Source organism: Borostomias antarcticus (assembly GCF_949987555.1).
Source record: "Borostomias antarcticus genome assembly, chromosome: 5".
Lineage (NCBI taxonomy): Eukaryota > Metazoa > Chordata > Actinopteri > Stomiiformes > Stomiidae > Borostomias > Borostomias antarcticus.
This window is the reverse complement of record NC_140238.1, coordinates 15427635-15441567: the sequence shown is the minus strand read 5'-3', so window position 1 is coordinate 15441567 and position 13933 is coordinate 15427635. Positions and strand designations below refer to the sequence as shown.

The 13933-nt window shown below is 44.8% G+C and overlaps 2 protein-coding genes across 2 annotated transcripts in view; both read right to left on the bottom strand.

The window, feature by feature from the left end:
* Positions 1-1378: 1378 nt before the first annotated feature.
* Positions 1379-11175, bottom strand: dcaf5 (ddb1 and cul4 associated factor 5). The gene is made up of 9 exons (XM_084437578.1): positions 10866-11175; positions 9774-9917; positions 9215-9251; positions 6860-6999; positions 6294-6423; positions 5709-5922; positions 4484-4550; positions 4262-4389; positions 1379-3440 (listed from the first exon to the last, which is right to left on the bottom strand). The coding sequence occupies exons 1-9, from the start codon at positions 11071-11073 to the stop codon at positions 2022-2024; spliced, it is 2487 nt and encodes an 828-aa protein (XP_084293704.1). The 5' UTR covers positions 11074-11175; the 3' UTR covers positions 1379-2021.
* A 751-nt stretch (positions 11176-11926) lies between these two features.
* Positions 11927-13933, bottom strand: part of pacs2 (phosphofurin acidic cluster sorting protein 2) — a 60092-nt gene continuing 58085 nt past the window's right edge. Inside the window, exon 25 of the mRNA XM_084438598.1 lies at positions 11927-13728. Within this exon, the coding sequence (XP_084294724.1) occupies positions 13610-13728 (119 nt within the window). The 3' untranslated portion in view covers positions 11927-13609. The remainder of the gene's footprint in view (positions 13729-13933) is intronic.

The window sequence follows — 13933 nt, the reverse complement described above, 5'->3', positions numbered from 1 at the left end:
TATTTACATCAAGGCAAATTAGAGGCTTAAATGAAGGGTGTCCTATTTACTGCAGATAAGCGACCACTTTATCGAAAGTTCCTACTGTGGACAGCAAATGGAGAGATTATTTTGAGTGGAGACCAGCACAAAGGACTCGATTAACCTCAAGCCTCCTTTCTAATGATCATTTCACCACAAGCCCATGAGAACATGTCAGGACTTATTTTGTTCTCCCATGCAGTAAGCAGCACAAGGCATGCTGGAACTGTCTTTGTCTGGAAGACTTTGGCCCATGAACTTAAAAAGGGGAGAAAACTGGCATCATGGTTTCCATCATAGACAACAATGACATAATCCCATAACCATCAGACAGTTAGGAATCTGTAACTGGCTGAGAGGGTGTGGCTTCCTTATCTGCTTTGAAAGCACTGGCCCATTTATGGGTATTGAGATCTTGATCACCCTGATGCATGTTCATTTTAGTGCATACAACTCTTGTTCAAACTTCTTGCCATCTTCAACTCTGCAAAATGTTCTGTAATAGAGTTGCTCTGCACACTACACACTGAAGGCTTTATGTAAGGAAATATTCATCATGATTTTAATTTGAAAAAGATGAGGATACATTATCATGAACAGATGTATACCCCAACCACAATTCCTCCTAATTTCACCACTGAATGAACAGGCTTAATCTTAGCTCCCTTGTGTAGGCCTATGTTCTTTGTAATATGTTTCTATGATATAGCTAACACAGTAGTCAACATTTTCCATGAGCTTCCTCGATTGTCTCATTGAGAGGTCAGGGAAGTTTTTTTTGCAGTTCTCCTATATTGACTCAAATGGTTGAGCTGTTTTTTTGCTTCCCACTGGAAAGTTAGTGTCAGGATCAGTAGCCTATATGTACCCCAACTCCCCCTTTTTCTGTGAAGCACATTGATGCCTCTGTGTATGCAGTGTGCTATATAAATAAATGTTTGATTTGAGTAAATGTCTATGAATGCCTACTACACTAAATTTGTGTACATGATTTTCTGTTCAGGATCATGCTGATGGATGTACACGGTCTTTTCATAGGAGAGTTGGCAAGCTGTGTTGCCATGGTGATTCAGTTGGTGCAGGGCAAAAATCTACATCAGGAGTGATTTGAAGGGATAGTTTATCCAAAACAACATAATTTTACCTTAGGATGACTAATGTGTTTCTTGTTAAGTCAGGATAAAGGTACAGCAATGTTGATGTTAGTTTTTTGGTTGTACTATCCCACACCCATCCATCCCATTAAGTCAGGAATATAAATAATATAGTCAGAATTCAGTTCAGAGTAATAGAATGTTATCAATGGAGAATGGATGAATCTTTTTATTGCAAATTTAAAGCGAAACATGGCTGGTGAAATCCATGGTTAGGTTAGATAAAGAAACAGACAAGTGGTAGCGACACTGAAAAGATCCTTTCAATGCACAGTTTTAAAGCAGATGGTGCACACCAAGATTGAATAAGTGACTGTCTCCATGGCAATCATCCTGCACCAGTCCACGCTGAGAATCACACTTACAGTAATGATCTTTACTCTCAGTATGAAACAGAATACCCTTGTCTTAAAATAAAAGTATCATTACTCAGACTCAATCCTTCCACAAAAGCATTTATGCATCACAAAACTAAATGATTAGCAAATTCACTTCAAATACCATTATTGTCAATATTATTTAGTTTGTATTCTAGTACATTTCCATTTTAATGTCATCTGCGGTTTGACCTCAAGTGTGATGACAATGTTCAAAATATGCTTACATTAGAGATCGAACATTGTGTCTAATGTCAATGTAATCTTTAAAGTTTGAAACCTAAAGACGTCCATGTCTCACTCAGCTGCTGAACAGCAGCACCTTCCTTCTCTTACGCTGCATGCGTACCAATGTTTTTAGGATGATATCAAACAAGACATGGATTTGAGCCCATAGAAAATCCTCCTTTTAGGTGAGTCTCTCTCAACCCAAATCACCACCTGTCCACTGACACATACAACCGTGCCATCATGTCTTAAACTTCTTCTCTGAGGAGGGGGCCCCGGAGCCTCCCTCTCCAGACCCCCTATGAGTCCGTTTAAGGGGCCCCTGGGCCTGACCTCTCTGGGGCGCCTGCTCCTCCACCTGGGTCCTAGTGTCTGCAGTTTTAACGTCCGTCTCCCCTCTAGACTCTGAGGAGCGCCCGGGGGGGTTCTGCTGACCCAGGTGACCCCCCCTGCATGGCGCCTCAGTCCGGTGATGCCCATTCACCCCGGGGCTCGGGTGGCCGGGGGAGGCGCAGCTACTGTCCAGAGCCAGCGAGCTGCTGCTCTGACCCACGCAGCTCTCCTCCACGCTGTCCGAACCCTCCAGGGATGCCGCAGAGGCATCCCTGTCTTTAGCCAGCGTTGCTGTCCTTTGCACATACAGTATGTCCAGAGGGGAGACGGTCCAGCGTCCTCTCTGTTCAGCCCCGTCCCCTCCCTCCTCATCCTCCTCCTCCTCCTCCTGGTTGCCGGGAGACGGGGTAGGGCCGGAGCCTTGCAGGGCGTCCGAGTGGCCTTGGCGCCCCTGGTCCCTGGGGGCGCTCCTGTGGGTTTGGACGGAGCCCTGCCCCTCTCCCGAGGACGACGAGGAAGAGGGGTCGTCGACGGAGATCTTGGGGTAGCTGCAGGAGTCGATCCCAGGGTACAGGGCCTGCACGGACGTGGGCCTCTCCGCCGACCTGGAGGGGAAGTGCATGCGGCGTCTCCTGGCGGCGTTGCGCTGCCTGGTGCTGGCCCTGCGGCGCTCCTCGTCCTCGCTGCTGGAGCTGGAGGTGGAGGAGGAGCTGGAGGAGCTGGAGGCCCCGGCAGGGGAGGAGGTGCTCTGGGACAGGGTGGAGTTGTCCCTGGGGCTGGGCGACCGAGGCCGGGGCATGGGGTTGTGCCAGAACCCGCTGGAGTCCGAGTCCTCGTTCACCAGGTCCAGCAGAAAGGCAGACTGACGAGCCCTGACCCGCCTCCTGGGCTGACCCTCGCCCTCCGGCTCCGGAAGGTCCCCTGCCGACGCCTCGGGCCCCGCCAGGGACGAGGAGGAGGAGGGGTCCGAGTCACTGTGGTGACCGGCAGCGGAGGCGGCGGCGGCGGCGGCGGGCGGAACGGACGGGGCGGTCCTGCGAGCGGGGCGCCGCCCGCGGGCGTGGAGCTGCAGGATGGCCCCCTCGCTCAGGTCGCTGTCAGAATCGGAGCTCCAGCCTTCGATCTCCCGGCGCACCAGTGAGTCAAAGAACGCCATCATGCGCGGGTCCTCCTGGATGGACTGGCTCACGTAGTCGTGGGAGAGGCCGCTGCCGCTGTTGAGCACCAGGCTGATGTACTCCTCGTGGGTGTACAGGCTGCGGGACTTGTCCTCCACGCGGCCCTCCAGGTCCCCCAGGCTGTCCGGCTGCTGGTATGGACTCCACACCTGCGGCAGGTTGACAGGGAGTAGCAGAGAGAGGGGGGGGGGGGGCGGGGGGAGGGGAACAAGGGGGGTCAGGTTTAAAGGCAAACACTCCCTCCATGCTATTAATACCCTCCTATTCCAGAGCACCTGGGCTCGTATCAGCTTTCGCACTACAATAGAGAACACAATGAACACAGAGGAGGAAGGGTTATGGCATTGAATGCGTACGTAAAGGATAGTCAGTTCACGTCATTAACACTAGAAACCTATTGTGAGATCTTCATTGTTACTGCATACATTTGTACGAGTGTGTAACTATTGGTAAATATTCCTCACAAAGGGAAAGTGAATCATGATATAAGTTGATTATGATTATCGTTACGCTGTACATGCTAGTATTCACACCCAGAGAGCATACTTCTCCTCTGTCACAACTTCTGGATGATGGGAGCTGTGAATCAACATGTCCTCCTATTCTACAAGCTCAGACCAGTCTAGGTCTGTGTGGTCCCGCTATAATGAGATGAGCTGTCTACAACTGCAGATAGGTCAGTACTGGGACAAGGAGGTGAGTTATCATGACTCAGGAGACTAGTATTATTGTGTGGGTTTTCTAAAGGAATTCTGCCCGTTGGATCGTTGTAGCGGAGACAGAAGGGATGAATTTGTTGATGTGTTGTTGATCAGCTTCTCAGTGTCAGCTAGGTTTTATTTACTTCTGCGTTCCAACCAAACTTATCAAAGTCAGCTGGGTGACAAGGTGGAAGTAGTATGACGTAGTTCAGGTTGTTGACGCGCGTGCATGATGTAAGGATGACGTGAATACAAGCGTTGTCACTAACCTTGATCACCTTCTCCACGCCCGAGGAGCAGATCATGTAGGTGTGAGGGTTGAAGCGGACCTGGTTGACGATAGAACGGTGACCCTTCAGGACCATGAAAGCCCCATTTACCACACGACCGGGGCCTCCTGGGGTAGAGAAAACGTAGTGATTATAATTTGTGAGACACACAGACACACACACACACACACACACACACGGAAGCATAACAAACACTCTCACCTGCTTCGGGATCCTTAGGGATTCTCCACATGTAAAGGTTGAAGTCATCAGATCCAGACAAGATGTACTGAAGTGGGAGATACAAAGTGATCATGAGTTCCTGCCCTCTGCTGTCCTCTTCCCCCATACCAGCGCTAAACATAATTATACAATACTTCTACCTCCCATGAAGGGTTAGGTGAAAACTTTAGTTTTAGTTTTATCTAATACTCCTGGAGAAGAATCAAAAGGCAGCACTGAAGTCCTGCGTTAAAAAAAGAATCCCTTCTCTGAAGAATCATTTGAGACCTGGTATAACTTTTTATTGGACCAACTGAGCAAAATGTTTTTGGCTTTCTGGTTCCGGGCAGCATAGATAAGGACATCAGGGCAGCAGTAGCTCAAAAGAGTCACCGTCTGGGAATCGGAAGGTTCCCGGTTCGATTCCAGCTCCTCCCAGCAGCGTGTCGAAGTGTCCTTGGGCACTTTTAGCACCTTGCATGGCAGCTGGTCGCCATTCATTGGTGTGTGAATGTGTGAATTGGTGAATGAGAGGCCATTTGATAAAAGCGCTTTGGATTAAAGCGCTAAATAAGGGCACTCCATTTACCATCAGGAACCACTGAATGACTCAGACTCTGGTCATCTGGGACTTTGGCAACATCTGGATCTAGCATGCCTGAGAGTTCCACCTACTGTACCGCCTCAGGACAGAACATCAGGTAGGAATGTTCCACCCGTCCCTCCTACTCCCCGTCTCAGCCTGTCCAGCTGACGTTCTCACCTCGCAGCCCCGCCCTAAAGCCGTCACCTCTCCCTCCCTCTCCAGTCACTGTGTTAACCTCTGGACTAACGCCGCTGGAAGAATTCTCCAAGCACTGTAGTTCAGTTCAGCTATTTCTTTTGGGAGAGGAAGTGGTTTATGTTAGGCCCCCAATGCTCTGACAACCCCAGCAGAATGAGAACATAAATAAGCATGTCAGCAGGGTGATGTCATATCTGAGAGGGTCTTAGGGAGAACTCTTGGCCCAGTATGGGGGCTTCTATGTTCATCAGGAAGAAGCAGCCCTGATTCCACAGGAGCCCGGCTCGGTCAACTGAGCTCCTCAAGGAATACAACACACGTCTTCACAAAGCGCCTTGGCGTTGATCCTTCAAAATAAACACTTGGCAATTTGACTACTAACTTTACCGTTTGGCCTATCGAAGTACAAAAAAGGCAGGACATACAGGAGCAGCCGCCTACCTGGTCCTTGTCCCCAGCGAAGCAACAGCTCTTCATGGTGCAGGAGTTGAAGTAGCCCTGGTTGTCGAACTGGAAGCTGGGCAGACGGGAGTGCAGCTCGTAAAGGACGGGTGGCAGCCGACGCCGCAGGGCGAGCAGCTGAGTGCCTGTGCTGTTGAAACGGACGCTCATCGCGCTCTGCAGCGACATGCTGCCCCCGTAACGCAGCAGAGGGCTGGGGGCAGAGGAAAGACACAGAGTCAGAGTAAGGAACAGGTAGGTAGACTCAGAACATAACGACGAATCAAGGTGGATATTATGCAGGACAGAGACAGGCACGCCTAATATTGAATATCATCATTTTCAAGATTCAGCTAAGAATCACACCTAGCAGATTGCACTTCTGCATATGGGAAAAGAAGATGGTTCGTTACATTGCGCAACAACAGCTCCCTCTGCTGGGCATAACCTAAGTGGTCCTCATACAACTACTGCACGTTGACTACGCCTCGATCATCATGCCATACAAGTTAGAATCACACGGAGAGACACGAAAAACATGCAATATGTATTAATCAAATTAAACTTTCTGCTGAAATGTCTGACCTGCGTGGCTTGCGGATGTCCCACAGACCCACCCCCTCCTTGGAGTTGGCCGTGGCGAGCAGTCTCGGCTCAGTTGGGTTGAACATCACACTGTGGAAGGCTGAGGCATAGTTGGCCAGACAGAAGGGCTCTACAAGACAAGATTCAGAACTCTTAAGACTGCATGGCTAATCTGTTTAACAGGCCTCGTGACGGCTTAAAAAAACAAAAACACAATCACAGCAATCATGCATTCAGAGAGACTATTCGGCCCAAAACTTTCTGTAGCTAACTCAGTCTTACCATCATTTACATATATAGTGGAGTAGCCAAGCGAGCAGACCTAGGTTGAAATGTACAATTCGGAATTCTTTCATTTACTTTTCTGTGCATGACTGCTCGTCTGGTACAATAGAACTAATGCTCCAAAATACGCAAACCTACACTCCCACACACAAGGAATACACACCTGACACTCTGGGCAGACTCAAGCAAACACTAATTTGACTCAAAGTATTTCAAATCATATTTAAACGCAGGTCTGCGCAAACATGTATTTCTCTGTATACTGAGGTGACATTACAGACCTCCATGTGGCGGCTCTCGTGTGTCCCAGATGAGAACACGTCCATCGTCGGAGGAGCTGGCGAACACGTTGTCGTTGACTGGGCTGACAGACAGACCATACACTGCATCGTCATGCAGGAAGACATTCAGCGTCTCACCTCTGGGGCAAAAGGAAACAGGGTCACAATGAAGCCGACTGACGCTTTGAGTCCTAAATGGTTTTAACTTTGTCCTGATTCATAGACGAATCCATGCGTTTTCATTTCATGGACACATTTCAAACCATCAGTCTAATCATTAAAGGGGTCGACGTTTGCAAAACTAACTTTTTCCTTGTTTTTGCATGTACATTTGAGTCTCTGATGGGCCTACTAACACACAAAGTATGAAGTGAAACAACCTAGTCATTTTGTTGTGGTCAGCCAAAATGAAAACATTAGAAAAAAAGTCAGTCCCTGCAAGCCATTCAAATCTCCCATGTCACCCCCGCTAGCTAGCATAATGTCTTCGCACGGAAAATGCTCTGTTCTTGGATGTACTAAGCAGCATAGATCGTCTCCCAAGCTCAACGGACAGCAGAGCCGAGTGGATACATTTTATTTTTGATGGCAATGTTCCCGCTGAAATTGGCAAAACACTGGCAGTGTGTGTTAGACATTTTTTGCCCAATTACTTTTCCAACCTGGGTCAGTACAATGCAGGAATTTTCAGATAAACTCTTTCTGAAAGATCAAGCAATACCAACTGTCTGTGGAAATTATGCAGAAACTGTACGTAATTATGCTGTGTGTTGGTTTGCATATAGAACTACAGTAGGACCCCACTTATCCGAACCCAACAGGACCGAAGGTCGTTCGTATCTCTGAAATATCCGGATGACTGAAACTTATGTTAAAATGCACCAAATTCAATAAGTGGTATACTCGTTTCATATAGACTCATAATAGACCAATAAATACCCTTAATTACTTGTGAAAATGCATCACAATTGCAATCAAATAGCCAACTAAACTCATATAGCCTAGCCTATAATAGACCTACAGTAGCCTATAATAAAATAACCGAATTTCCACTTGAGTGCCAGCTTTGATCAAATACAGTACTTTATTCTCAAATGAGGCGTACGCTGCATCGATAGGCTACTGTATTCGCAGAACATGGTAGCCTATAGCCTAAAAACAACCCAACATTAGAACAATTAGAGCAAATGATAATCAATAAATAAATAAATGAAATGACAGACAAGTTGTCGTGTCTTAGGCTATTGTAGCCTAAAAGAAAGGCTCTAAAACAACCGATGTAGGCTAACGTGGCCTAGGCTGTAGGCTATTATTTAACAAATACAGTAGGTCTAGTAGGCTTATCTACATGCCCACAACACGTCTGTGTTCCTGAAGTCCATTAACTGGGAACGAAAAATGACTCGATGCTCCTCTGCTTCAGGTTGCTGACGCGCTTTCTGGCTACCAAGGAATGCAGCTCTCGCGCAGCAGACTCGTTTGCGTTTTGCGCTCGACATTAGAGTAACAAATAAATGAAACCTGACAGTAGGCTACAGCCTACAGGCAACATGTAGGTCTACATACAGTTCTGTTTTTATTCACAGTAGGGTACAGTACTGCAATGAAAATCCCACCAGTAACCAGATAGCAGGCTAAAAATAAAAAATAAACGTTTTTTAAGCCTGTCCGGTAGACCAGGAGGTTCGGATCTCTGAAGTTCGGATGAGTGGGGTCCTACTGTACTGCTAGCTAGCTAACATGAACAAACTCCCCTTTTCCTCAACCCGGATGCTCGTCTCATCATATGTTAGAGTAACATTAGTGGAATGAAATTGGTAGACTTCTAGTTCATCGAGCGGCCATTAAAAATGATCAAATGTTAAGAAGTTGACATCATTGGATTCCCCTCGGCCTACAGAATCTTGATTTTATTGTTTGTAGTCGAATGGTGTCATATAGCCTGGTGGTGTCTAGCTAGCGAATGTAGCTAGAGGTAACAGCATGCAACCGTTGAGATAATAACATGGGCACTAACGCTATCATGTTTAGTCAAGGAGAGGACAATGAAATTTGTCACAGTGGCATCGAGTGTGGATGGTCCAGGCTAGCCAGCTATATTTGAAATAGCATAGCGCCGTCAACAGCCCTCGTTCTCTAGCCTGTCGACTTGCTCTTAGCTAAACTCATTTGCATCTGGAAAAAAAAGCGCGCAATCTGATCTCGTGATCAACGGAGGGGTATAGAACGCTTATTCTGAGAGGTATTTTCAGTAAATATACATTTTGGGGACCCCAAAGACTTATATTAAATAGTTGAAAATTAGCATAATAGGACACCTTTAAGTCATTAGCTCAATGATTTTGCTTTACTCACCTCTCTACATCATGAAGGATGACCTGCTCATCATTACCTTTAAAACAATTAGAATAAGCATGTTAATAAATAATAAACTATATTTGTGAGGAGTTTTTGAGTAGGACACAAAACTGAGCACCAATTGTAAGAATAGTTAAGTCATTATATAAATCATATTCATTATGAGGGCTATATTCTTTTGGAGTAGCTGAACACCATCCACAGGAAGGTCTTGGGACTGCAACCAATCTGATCATAACTGTTAGAGTTAACCTACTCAAGCCCCAAACAACCACTGTTATACAGTAAACACAATAACAGCACTTAAATGCTCAATTTAAACACTGATCTCATCACTGATTCCTGACTATGTTAACATGATAAACTGATTATATTATTAAGCATCTGGAAGCCAGAGTAATATGTAGATAAATCTGACATCTCTGTGTCAATTAAATCTGATATCTCTGTGTCAATGAAAGGAAATGTTGCTGTTTTAACTAAATGAGACAACAACCTGTTTGTTAAGACAACAGAGAATCGCACACAGAAGTTATAGAATGTTTTCTCTCCTTACCACCAGAGAAGACCCTCCTGTTTGTGCTGTCAAAGGCGAGACAGAAGATGTTGGAGAGATGCTCGCCCTTCAGTTTCACCGGCTTGGCTCGGGCATGGATAGCCTTCTCCATGTGCCACAGCAAAACCCTGCGGTCGTCCCCTCCTGTAGACATGGGACATGGGTAAGTAAAGACAATCTAACCCTCGACAGTAGAGATTAATGATTCATTTATATATACTGTAGCTAGTTTTTTCAAAATTCAAACGATATATGAACTGATCAAGCCTAGTACCCTATCCCAGAGGGGTTAAGTAAGTAGCTATTTTGCTCAGATTCATAAACCAGAGGAGAAAAAACTATATTTTCTTACAAGCCAATTCCATAACCAGTTGCGTAGTAGGACACAATTTGTAAACACGAACGTTCCCATGGAACTACCATGAATTGTTTTGGGACCAGGGTGCATCTGGGCCCTCAACTCGCAGGATTAGCTCTAGCTAGTTTGTCACACTAGCTGGCTAACAACATAGATGAACGTCAGATTCAGAATTCGTAATGTCAAGATTGTATTAGCCTCAACAATTAATCACAACTACATTTCCAATATTTCTGAACTTGTCATTTCTTACTCATAACAGTAAATGTGTTTACTGGCAAGATCATTTCTGCACATCATTAACAACTTCGACCTGTCTCTCAATCAGTTTAAAAGGAGTGCGTTCACATTCTTTTACAGCTAACTCCAGTTAGTGTAGCTAACGTTAGCTAGCTAGCTATCATGGAACGTTAGCTAGCTAAGTGGCTAGGTAGCTGTTAGGTGCAACTCCGTCTATTTGCTGGAATAGATCGGTTTCATGGGGCTTTAAAAACAAGCAAGTGGGATTTGATTAGTATTGTTATACAGTGCAGTGTATTATTTCTTGTACTTTACACAACTAGTGTTAACTGCAAGAGAGCATTGTGCAATTTTTAGCTGACCAGCTAGCACTATGCAAACATTTGGTGTAAACACGTAGCTTGCTAGCTAGCTGGTCAACATTCCACTGAAATGCTTCCATTCCAAGGAATAGCCGGAGCCGATTTTCAACCAGACATGCCTTGTCAACTTACCAGACACAAGATATTCTCCTCCATTGTTGGAGAACTCTATGGCATTGACACAACCAAAATGTCCAAGCATATCCTTCTTGTAAAGGCTTGTGCAACCGGCCAGCCTGCGTCTCTGAAATTCATCCTTCATGAGGGGCTGCCCAGTGATCTTTCTCTGGGACAGAAAGCCCACGGAGGACCGCATGCCGCAGCCTTTTATCTCCTTCATTTTCCTCGGCAGTTAGCTACTAGTACGTTCTTGACCCACTTGTGCACCTCCAGCATCCGTTAATTAATCGTTAGAAGCTTATGGTGAATCGGTCTACATTATGCTGCAAGCCCCCGAGCTTAGGCTACTGATGTCGACGACGTTGGTTGGTAAGTCACTCGTCACTAAGCTGCTTCCTGCTCCGGTGCAACTGATCTTACCCCCCCCCCCACCACCATACACACACACACACACACACACAAAGTATCATCCACGCAGTTTCGGTGTAGGTCGTTGCTGATTCTTCCTTGCGGTTTATCGGCGGTTGGCAGCTGAACTATGTAGCATAGAACCCATGGTAGAGGAGCCTAACGCCCACCTGAGACCCCCCCATCCATTGTTCCTCTAAATACATTTCTGAGATGACACCAGTCTACCACATCTAAACATTCCACCTGTCACATCCAAGTTGAGGGAGTTGAAGGTATAATTTTCAGTTATACAAAGTTGTATAAATTAATTAGGGGGTTATAGGTAACAATCAATGTGCTTGATAGATTTTTCTTTAAGTTGCCCGACAGGGTTAAGTATTAAAAAATGTTTTCTGTTTCAACTTAAATGCCATTAAATTGTGTTTCTAACATGCTTAGCATGTGTTTGAAGTGTATACTAAAATCATACAAATATGTAACAAGCCCAAAATTGTTCTTGGGGGGGATCGCATACTAAATACTATTTTATCATGTGCACAAATACTGCACACATGAAAAAACAAACAAGACAATTTAGTGCATCTAGTTTTATTACTCTGAACAGAGGGATTATAGTGGTAGGGATCCATCAATCCACATTTCCAAGACAACAGACAAAACAAAATAATGAATATACTCCTTCTTAATGAAGAAATAAAAGGGATACCATCAACATGAAGATGCTTAGGTGCAGTATCTAAAGGAATTGCAACTTTGAGAGCCTATAAGAGTTATGACATTAGAAATGCTATTTGAGTGATGGCACTAGAATGAAAGTGGTGGGAATTGGCCCAAAGGGTGGGGCAAAACTATTTCCATAAACAGATCAATTAAACAGAAGTAAAACCGCATGGAAACATGACATTTAACTTCCTTTCTGAAATTATCCAATTCATTTATAATTTAGGCAACTGAGGCATTTCCCTTAAGCAATCACATTGGCAATGGTCACTTTTGCATTGATATACTGCTACAAATGTACAACAGAAATGTCACCACCACAGGGCAAGTAACAAATCATCATTGGACAAATGGTACAATGTTATGTGAAAAGTTGCTTTGACCACATCCTCTGACATTCTGTGAAGGTCAACGGTTCATGAGCATTATATTTCCATTTCCACACTTTGATCTGACAGAAAATCAAACAAATTTAGGATTCTTACACAATATTGAAGCACCGATTCATCATTGGTAATACATATGAAAGGCGTAATTTCATAGTATTTGTGCTGTCAGCTCAAAATAGGACTACAGTGTCCATGATACTTTGTGCGCTACAGCAGTTGGCATCAAGTTGCTGGGGCAAGTCTAAAAACACAAATAATCAAATGGACCTAAAACATTTTTAAAAGTGCTTTACATTAAGGTACCTTCTACTGTATGTATACATTCACCTCTACATCATGAAGTAGACTATAATATGAGGCAGGTATGCAGTGAGCTGCAATCTAGGAGTATTCCTTTGGTAATATCACCAATTGTAAAAAGTTAAAGAGATGTGGAGTGTTGAAAGGAGTGTAAGCGGTGAGATATTGGAGCAGGGTACAAGAGAGAGAAATGCTGGAGAGGGAGAGAGAACAAGAGAAACAGAAGGCAGAGGGGATATGTACTGTATGAGATATTCTCTGGTACAACTACACTCTCAACAAGAATCTAGGTAGCGAGGGTGACAGAGGGAGCGGGCAAGAGTGCATAACCAACACTGCAGGGTCATTTGCCGTTTCAATTAGAAGTTTTTGTTCACATCAGTATACAAATCTATTGCACATTTCAGTCTTCTTCCGATGAGAGCAGAGGATGTCAGTGGAGTTACAATGACAGGAACTGTTTCTCATCAGACAAAACAAAACAAGAGAACATCTCTTCCATTTCGTTCATCATTCCAGGGCATCTGTCTTCAAAATACTCTTGATAAAGAAATATGTTATTTAATTGTGCAGGCAAAGGTGTTTAAAACATCTTTACCAAATAAAAAACACAGGGGTAAAAAGCTTGGGCACTCAATTGTTAGATATTTATTCAATACTAATGATTATTTCATTAGTTTTCTATAAAACTTCAGCAGGATTTTTAAAAAGCTTAGTGGGGAAAAATCCCTTGACATTCATGCCACGAGAAATGTTTACATAAAAAAAGACAAACACAAAAATATGAATAGATAAAACAAACAAAGGAGAAGGGGATTAAATTAAGACGGGGGGGGGTGATGGGGGCGGAGGCCGGCACTGGGGAAGGTTAAAGGCTGTTGGCACATGGGGAGGGGGAGTTGTCTTCAGTCCTCAGTTCGAGTCTCTCAGCGGCGATTAGTAAGGGCCTTTTGTGTGTCCAAAGATCCCGATGGGGAAGTGTTTGACATGTGAGGACCACTGTGCTGCCAACTGGAAAAACTTGACGTCGTTCCACTCAACACCATCAATCAGCACTGCAAGAAAAACCCTGTTGATTAATAACAGTTCTTCAACAATACTGGTGTTGTCCAGTACCACCCGTTCTATACCGGGATCAGCTAGCCAGGACAACTCTGTATGGTTACTGTGTCATTTAAACCCACGGTATAATTGGTGCTTAACAACACATATGCGTAGACAAGCACGTATTTCTATTTTGCAGTGCGTATAATTTCTGAG